General features: G+C 41.0%; 1 protein-coding gene across 1 annotated transcript; it reads left to right on the forward strand.

The window, feature by feature from the left end:
• The first annotated feature begins 3957 nt into the window (after window positions 1–3957).
• Window positions 3958–8023, forward strand: nptx1l (neuronal pentraxin 1 like). The gene is made up of 5 exons (XM_055036215.1): window positions 3958–4530; window positions 4727–4934; window positions 5476–5720; window positions 6119–6298; window positions 6610–8023. Exons 1-5 carry the CDS (start codon window positions 4084–4086, stop codon window positions 6829–6831), a joined length of 1302 nt encoding a protein of 433 aa, XP_054892190.1. The 5' UTR covers window positions 3958–4083; the 3' UTR covers window positions 6832–8023.
• The last annotated feature ends 1414 nt before the right edge of the window (window positions 8024–9437 follow it).

The following is a 9437-nucleotide window of genomic DNA, read 5'->3' on the forward strand; positions in this document are numbered from 1 at the left end:
ATTTACAACACCAGCAATATGGTTCAGAGTTGAGAAAACAATCTGTCTTACATCATCTAAATATGAAACATCCAACTGAGTTATTCTGCTCCATAGAGCAGATCATGAGCTGCTTTTTGTTTGTTTTTGTGACCAAACAAAAAGCTTTTACTGAAGTCAGATCTAAGTGAGCTGAACGGAGCCGTTCTCAGTCTTTGACCAATGTTTTTTTTTTTATATCGATCCATTTTTTTTTTTTGCAATACCTTCTATATAAGCAGCCTTTCTGCAAACCTTGCAATGTTACATCACCCAAATGTCTATTTTTATCACTTTCATGTCTGGCTCAAAAAGCTGTTGTCTGTGCTTCTGTAAAGCTTTTTGATCTGTTTTTAATAATATCACTGACTTTTCATCTACTCTGGATAAAGAACCGAGAGGAAACTCGCCAAAGCTCTCCCTCTGCCCCATTTCATTTCCCTTGGACTTTGTTGCAGCACTCAAATCGACTGTAATCCAGAGGAAAACAAAGTGTTCAGGGGCAGTAAAGCAACAAATACAGAAGTTCTGGCAGCAAGTTACGTCACACATTGAAACACATTCCTAATACGTTATGTTAAACACATAGTATTGATTCATTCCTGTGTTATCAAAACTGTTATGCAATACGGACCACATAAATCCTGTTTTATTGATAGGAGTCATCCATGACCTTTTAACCTTCAGTTTCCAAGCAATCAGATGTTCTTCTATCGTCTCGTTTGGTCTCGATAAACAGATATTTCAGCTTTTCCAGAGGTCAACTTTTCTTTGCACTTTAACTGGTTCTACTCTTTTTCCCCCAGTATATTTGATTATTTGTGTTTGATAAATGACTCAGATGTAAAAGAAACTAAAAAAAAACTAAACAAAACAAAAAAAAACGTCGGTGTCTTTACACAAACATATTGGAAAAGAAAGATTTAATTTCCAACAGTAGTAAAAATAATGAAAAAATATTTTTAGCACTTTGTTAGCTCTCTGTCATAAAGGCACAAATGATTCCCATTACTTCAGCTGAGTTTAAAAACAATACAAGCAGGAATTTCTTTGGGAGAAAACAAAAACACTAAGCTATTTATATCCCTTTTAGCTAATTACAGTCTTTAACTTCACTGTGTTTTATTGGGCTTTTATGTAATGGATAAACACAAAGGAACACATAATGATTTGCTTTTTCATACATGAAAATCTAAAAAATGAAAAATAGTGATATTCCAAAATAAGCTCCAGTGCAATGCATTCCTTTCAGGGAACAATTAGTCGTGACAGTAAATGAAGTTGGAACATATCCTCTGTGTAAATGAAAACCTTGGATGTTTGCTAGAGAACTGCGGTGAACAAACAAAAGCCAATAAGCACAGCAGACGAGTTGGGGAGAAAGTTGTTGAGAAGGCTACAGCAGTTTATGTAGTAAAATTGTATTATAATAAAATATTATTTGAACTTTCCAAGATCAAGTCTGCCAAGACAGGAAAGTCTGCTGACATTGGCAGGCCGGGCAAGGCAAGGAGAGCATTAACAAAAAAGCAGCCTAATGACTCATGATAACTGTGGGGGAGCTGCAGAGATCCACACATGAGGTTGGAGAATCTGCTGACTGGACAACTATTAGGCGTCCAAACATTTGGGAAAAATGTTAAAGGTCCATTAAAGGACAGACGTTAAAATCCATTAAAGGTCCTGCTCACATTCTGCCTGAAGCCATCTAAATAGTGAACACGGGAAACATTTGAACAACAGTGTTATGGAGAACTAAAACACAACTTATAGGCTTATTTGCAAACTTTTAGTGTTGCAGAAAACTAACATAACACCCTAAGCATGACATATGGTGGTTGGAGCATTATTGGTTCTCAGACAGGGAGAGGGAGGTTCATCAAGTTGAACTGGAAGATGGATGGAGCTGAAACCTCCAAGACTTGAAAAAGACTTGGAAATGAGAATATGGTTCAAACAGGAACAATATGGGGATAGACATTGATTATCAGTGCAGTTTTACTCATTGGACAGATACCAATTTGATAAAAATGCTGGTGAAGACTAATTAAAATACTTCAGCCTGTAATTGCAGTGAATGGTGCACTGTCCTTTTCTTTCCTATTGTTAATCCAAATGCTAATAAAACAACAATAAAAACCAAATGGAAGTTTGTGATTTTAATGACAAAATATAAAAACCTGAAAAGGTAATAAATGGTTTTTCAAGGAACCTCATGTATCAACACGTTTATACCCTTTTCCCCCTAAGAAAAAACTGTTGGGTAAAACTTAGACTACCCAAGGTTTGATGACAAACTGAGTGATTAGGCATCCTTTCTGCCTCTGAGACTCATTGATCTGCTGTAGACACAGCTTCTCACTCTTTTCCTCCCAATAGTCAATTTCCTTTGCTTTTTAAAACACACACAGATCTGGGGACAATCACTGGCAATCATAATGATCGACAGGAAGTCTGAAAAAAAAAAACATTGATCAAAATATCATCAATGTTAGAGAAAAACAGGTTTGAAAATAAAGAAAACTGAGACAGGTTAGAAAACAGCACAGTATAGCGGATAAAAGGTATTTTTGCTATAAAATAATCATTTCGGTACATTTCAAAGCTTTCATGTGAGATAATCCCTCCGGACCATTTAATCATTCAGTTCCACATTCAGGCGTTCCAAAACATTCGACTTCACTGACCTGCTGGAGATGGGAGCAATTATCCAGAGAACTTTTTAACCCACTATTAAACAGTCACATGCAGACCTATTTTTCCCCCCACATGCACACACTTTATCTTTTGAGCCAGTTTTAATCTGAGAGCTGGCACGCTTTCATTACATATTAAAATATTAGAGTGTTAGAGAGAACTAGTCGACCTTGTGTTAGATAAATTTTGGCTTCATTCATGCACGCGTGCGTGTGTGTGTGCGTGTATGTGGGTGTGTGTGTGCGTGTGTGTGGGCGTGGGCGTGTGTGTGTGCGTGCATTTGGGGTTTTGAACCCATGAATTGGTCTGTTTGGATTTATCAAAAAAATTATCTCCACACTAATTCACACTTTATGATCGAATGTGCATCAACTCTGCTTTGACTGCAACAAGTCTAAAGGCAATAGTTTTATAAGCGACTTTTCAAAGTCAACAGGTAGAACAGGATTTTATTGGGAGGTATCAGATTAAGGGGGCGGAACAAGTGTTGGATTTTTTTCTTTGCAAGTCAATGAAAGCCTCACACTCTTGCTTCTACTACACGACCGTGGACTATTCTTTGAAGAGTTCAGGGAGTACGCATGTTTTTTTCTAAGTCTATGGTAACGCAGTTTATCTTTTATGATCTGACAAAAAAGGAACCAGAAAGGACAAAGTGAGAAATGGGAGGGGAAAGAAAGTCAGAAGATCCGTTCTTGGTAGCTGGAGCTGTCCTTGGTGCTGCTGAGATTTCTCAACGCAAACTTCTGCTGTGTGTTGGATTCATCCACCTACAGCTCCCAGAGCACGCAGAACAAAATGCACACACACATACACCCGCCCTCCCCCCCTCCACACACACACACACACACACACGCACGCATCCCCCCTTCCCCCCCCCACACACACACACACACACACACACACGCACACAGCTGGCTCCTCTTGGCCAAGCGCCACACACAAGTCCCTGCCTTCCTCCTTTTTAATAAATCCATATTTTTTTTGTTGTTGTTGTTTTTGTTTTGTTTTTTCCAGATGAATAATACAGAGCCAAGAAATGACAAACAGTCTAAGTGATCAAAGATTTAAAATGCGGCACTGTGGAAGGAAAATGGGTTTCATCCCTCGAATCCAAAGCCACTCTCTTTTTTCCGTCCCTTTCTCTCTTTCTAAACGGGGCAGCGCTTCTCTTCCCGCCGCCCCTCCGCTCCGGGTTGTGATGCAGTGAATCTGCTCTGCGCAGAACCGACCGGGCACGTCGCGTATAAAAGCGGCTGCGCTCGCACAGGCGGAGTACCACAACAGGAGCACACTCACTGCGGCTCGTCAACTCAAATAATAATAATAAATAATACAAATTAAAAAGCGGGCGCACACCACGGCAGGATGTGGGCGACGAGGAGCGGCTTCTCCTGGAGACTTTTGCTTTTCTCCTGTGTGTGTCTGGAGAGTTTATCCCAGGACTTTGTCGGACAGACGCAGTTCATATGCACGTCTGTGCCCAAGGATGTGGACATATGCGCGGCCACGCTACAGAACAGCGTACCTGGGGAGGACTTGAAGACCACCGTGATGCAACTGCGGGAGACCGTGCTGCAGCAGAAGGAGACGATCATCAACCAGAAGGAGACCATACGGGAGCTGACCTCAAAGTTGGCCCGGTGCGAGAGTCAGAGCGGCGGCGTGGAGCCCGGGGACGCGCGGCCCGGGGGCAGGAGGAAAGAAGTGGGGACCAAAAACACCATGGGGGACGTGTCGAGAGGCCCCGCGGAGACTTTGACGCAGCTCTCTCAGACTTTACAGTCGCTGAAGCAGAGATTAGAGAATCTGGAGGTAGGGTGATGCGTCTGGAGACGTTTTCGGCGCCTCAACTCTGCGCAAAGCTCGATTTGAAGAAAAGCAGCCTATAAATCATTGCAGCAATAAAGCATTCTCGTATTTTAAAAACACAATATGCAGTTTGCGCGTAGACATTCACTTGTAAAAATGATTGTATAATTGAACTTAACGAGGTTTCGCTCCCTGACAGCAATTCAGCAGGAGCAACAACTCGGTGCAGACCAACAGCCTGAAGGACCTGCTTCAAAGTAAAATCGACGACTTGGAGAAGCAGGTTTTGTCCCGGGTGAACAGCATCGAGGAAGGGAAGCCCGGTCTCAGGAATGAGACCGAGCAGCGTGGGAGAGTGGAGTCCACGCTCACCTCCCTACACCAAAGGATCACGGATCTAGAAAAAGGTACATGGTACGAGGGGGTTGATCTTTTCCATGCACAGGATGGAAACTGATTTAATCAGTTTATATCTATTAATTATAATGCACTGAAATGAACTCTGGAGATGATTACGTCTTGCCATCAGAGCAGAATCTCATGTAGGCTCCACTTTTTGCAGATCAAATTTTTGCAAAAAAAAAAAAAGTCTCTTGTCTCCATTTCCAAATTTTTATTATTTTTATTTTTTTCTTAAGTAATACTGCAATGCAACATCTGTTTAGGAGCACTGTGGTGACATGCATGCATGATTGCGTTTAGCAAAGACATGTTACCAACGTCACTGCTCCAGTGATGGGTTTATCTTGCAGCGAGATTAAAGCAAATCTGCGACCCTCCTATTGTGGATTTGTTGTGTAACGCATAATTCCAATAGAAATCCCGAGGTTGTGGTCAAACTGAGTAAATTATCAGTGTTTAACGGAAAGTAAATAAAATAAAAAATAAATAAATAGAGAAATAGGAAGCATGTATCATGTATCACCAATTTGTGTTTGATGCCAACAGGTCAAAGAGAAAACAGGCCCCTGGATAAGTTCCAACTCACATTCCCTCTGAGGACCAACTACATGTATGCAAAAGTGAAGAAGAGCTTGCCTGAGATGTACGCCCTGACCGTGTGCATGTGGCTGAAGTCGAATGCGTCACCTGGAGTGGGGACACCTTTCTCCTATGCAGTACCGGGTCAGGCCAATGAGCTGGTCCTCATAGAATGGGGGAACAACCCCATGGAGATACTGATAAACGACAAGGTATGGCTCATTGATTTTAGCCAACGATATGCTCCTTGTACACGAGCAATATCAGCTAATTGTAGAGCTGACACACACAGCAAAGAAGTACACACCACTTATGGGTTATATAGCCGGGCTGGTTAGCAAGTTTGACGTTAGCCTTAGTGCTTTTGCTGAGCTGGAAGAAAACTTAAATGGTTTCATATTTTTTTTACTTTTAGAAAGCTAAGCCTCACTGCCCTCTACTGCAAACCAGGAGGTTAACTAGCATTAGAATGGTACTTGATGGCAAATTTTGAACATTATTTTTTTTAAAAAATGAGCTTGATTAACAGAAAGCTCTCTCCAAAAGTCTTTTTTTTTCATGTTCTTTTTTTTGATGGTTCTGAGATATCGCGTATTGCATCTCCTTGAAGGTTGCAAAGCTGCCCTTTCTCATCAATGACGGAAAATGGCACCATATCTGTGTAACCTGGACGACTCGGGACGGGGTCTGGGAAGCTTACCAGGATGGTGTCAAAAGAGGAGGCGGAGAGAATCTGGCGCCGTATCATCCAATCAAACCCCAGGGATTGCTAATCCTTGGCCAAGAGCAGGTAAACAAGACATTGGGTGGATTTAATGCTTTCCTGCTCTTCCTGTGCAATCGTCTTGGATATTATTAAATTATGATTTGAAAGCATCGGTCAAACAGTAGCATGTGCATTCATTTAACAAAATTCTGAGAAAGATTGTTTCTTCAGGGATGAATTGAAATGCTACTATGTGACTTTAATTTTTTATTGGATTCAAAGATTTTCCCACTGAAAAAGCAATTAAAATCCATTTAGGATGCACATTTTTTCTCACTTTCTGTTCATGCAACCTCTTGATCAGCTTCATTACTAATGGATTCTCTTTACCACAGGACACTTATGGTGGGGGGTTCGATGCCACACAGGCTTTTGTCGGAGACCTGGCGAATTTCCACATCTGGGATCGAAAGCTCTCCGAAGGAGAGATTTACAATCTGGCAACCTGCAGCAGCAAAGCTCAAGTGGGTAACGTGTTTGCATGGATGGAGACGAGCCTGGACATTTACGGCGGCGCCTCGAAGTGGACATTCGAAGCTTGCCGCCATCTCAACTGAACTGAGCCGCGAATGAAGAATCAAACATTTGCGAATCCCACTTTTGCCACAGTGGTTAGTCAGCCAACCTGAAGGATCAGGAGGAGACTTTTTCAGTGAAGACGAACTGGAATTTTTCTCATAGGTATTTTGAAAACTTTATTTGTGAGAGATCTGCAGGTTCTTACGTGATTTTCTTGTGTGGGAGGATTTGGGAGGTCACTGAAGAGGTCAACTTTTGGTATCCGGCGTTGCTTGTCAGCACATGTGGTTTCATTTGGGAAAGGCAGTAAAAGGTGGCACTTCTGAAAGGAAGAAGTTGCAGCGTGAAGGCAAACACATAACGGGCCAAGTTCAAGCGTGTAGCAGGAAAAGGTTGTGTAGGTTTTTTAGAAAACTGATGTCACAATTAAAGAAAGCAAATGAATCTCCAGCGGTCTTTTCTGTCTCGACCACCAGAGGTTTGCACTGTGGAGAACACGCAGGTGGACTCATCTAGCAGCAAGGTTCGCTTTTGGAGGCTTTGAAAAAGACAAAACTGTTTCTGGACCACTCTCCTTTCTCTAAAAACCACCCGCTTGACGTAATTTTTGTGCAAAGAGCGACTCTGATCATTGCCAACATATGAGCCTGAGTGCCTTGGGCTGTGGACAAAAAAAAAAAAAAAAACATCTCAGCATAGTCATTATCATTTGCAGAGAGTGTGTGTGTTAATTTTCCTGTAAAAGGTTTTCAAAAGCAGTCTTTCTTGTAACGAAGCAGTCGGACCAGATTGAATGCTGTAAAATGCAATTCATTTTGCATTTTTTTTTTGTTTTGTTTGTTTTGGGGTTTTTTTTGTCTAGTTGCTCAAATTTGAGTGGAAATGTTCTTTTTGTACAGTAACAAGCATGTCTTAACTTCTGCGATGCTGCAACATCATCTCAATTCTTTGCTTTTACTGTCCTTACCTTTAGGTTGAGCTTTTATACTGTATTGTTATATGCTTAAAGCATGGCAACACAAACGGATGAAAAAACAAAAACAAAAAATCTAGTTTTTGTAATAAATTGTGATACTTGAACCATAGGCAGGTGTATATATATATAATTATTTTTGCACATGTTTGGTATGTTGAATGAGTTGACCAAATGTGACAAAGTCAGAATTTCTTTTGGGTCACAGTTGGTGCAAAAATGATGAACAGAATAAAGTTGTTACTGATGCAAAGGTTGATAGTTAGAATCAAACTCATTGATTTTCATTCTCTGAACCATTTAAGTCCACGTTAGGGAAGCCGTGGGGCTGTGGGTGGGATGGGAGTAGAGTTACACTCTGTGTTTCCAGCGCAGGCTGGATAATAGCCAGATCCTTTCCAGCCAGCTGGGAGAAATAATTCCTCCACTGAGCGCCAGTTTGGGACAAGCCAGGAATCAGTTCAGCTGCTCCTCCTCACTAAACCTCTGAGGGGACAAGTCCAAGGAGGCATCGTTGTAATTTCTATCCCGAGTCGGGAGCAGCTCAATTCCACCCGGATTTCCAAAGAAACTTACAGCAAACATCCAAAAAAGAATCTGAGTAAAAACCAAATGCAGATTTCAAATGATGATTTATGGCAGGAAAAGCTGGCCTTCGGTGAAAGAGTAATCGCCTTGCCGTTGTTACATAAAAGAGATTTACAACATTCCTGTTTTTCAGAAAACTGGGTTTCAGACTTCAAGGCTTAACAACCCACTTAAATTGAATGTGTCTGACCACCTCAAAGCAGGCTATTTTAAAAAAATAAACATCTAGAAAACATAAAACACATAGCTGTTTTCTTGAAATCTATCCAGCTGGAAAGAGGTTAGACTCCAGAGAACCACAGTCAGAACTACTGTATTATCAACAAATGGAGAAAACATGGAACAGTACTAAACTTAACCAGCCAAAATCACTCTACGACTGCAAACAGTGTTCATTCATGATGTCAAAGGAAGCATAGCAGCATCTAAAGCCCAGAAGGCCTCAGCTGTCTCAGTCAAGGTCAGCGTTCAAGACTCAGTGATGAGAAAGAAGCTGAACAGGAGCAACAATCATGAGTTGGATCAGTTCCAAGAGAAAAGCCTCTGCTGACTGAAACACTAACATTTTCCAGAAATATGCATCATATTACATTTGGCATAAAACTAACGCGGCATCTCATAAAAAAGGACAAAATTTACACAGGGAGTAGGTAGAGTGATGGTCTGGGGATCCTTAGCCATCTTATGAGTGCTGGAACCTTGATATCTGATCTCTGGCAGAGAATCCTGAAGAAGTCCTCCTCTGAATGACGAAAAATACAAAAGCAAACAACAAGGGAACAAAACAAAGGTTTTGGATAGGCATAGTCAAAGCTCAGCTGAGACGCAGAAGCAGGATTTCAATCAGGCTTTACACTTCTGTGAAATAATCTTACTCAACTATCTGAAAGATGTGATTGTAGTTGCTACTCAAATGAAAGATATTCTTTTATATGTAAAGGTTAGTTTTGATTATGATGCTTCAATTGAATGACAAATCCAGATATGGACAATAGCAGACATTATAAACAAAAGAATAACATAAAAACAGGCTTATGCGTTATAATGAATATCAGATATAACCACAGATTTTCTCCTTCGATG

The sequence above is a fragment of the Poeciliopsis prolifica genome, unplaced genomic scaffold, assembly GCF_027474105.1.
Source record: "Poeciliopsis prolifica strain line A6 unplaced genomic scaffold, Auburn_PproV2 SCAFFOLD010, whole genome shotgun sequence".
NCBI lineage: Eukaryota > Metazoa > Chordata > Actinopteri > Cyprinodontiformes > Poeciliidae > Poeciliopsis > Poeciliopsis prolifica.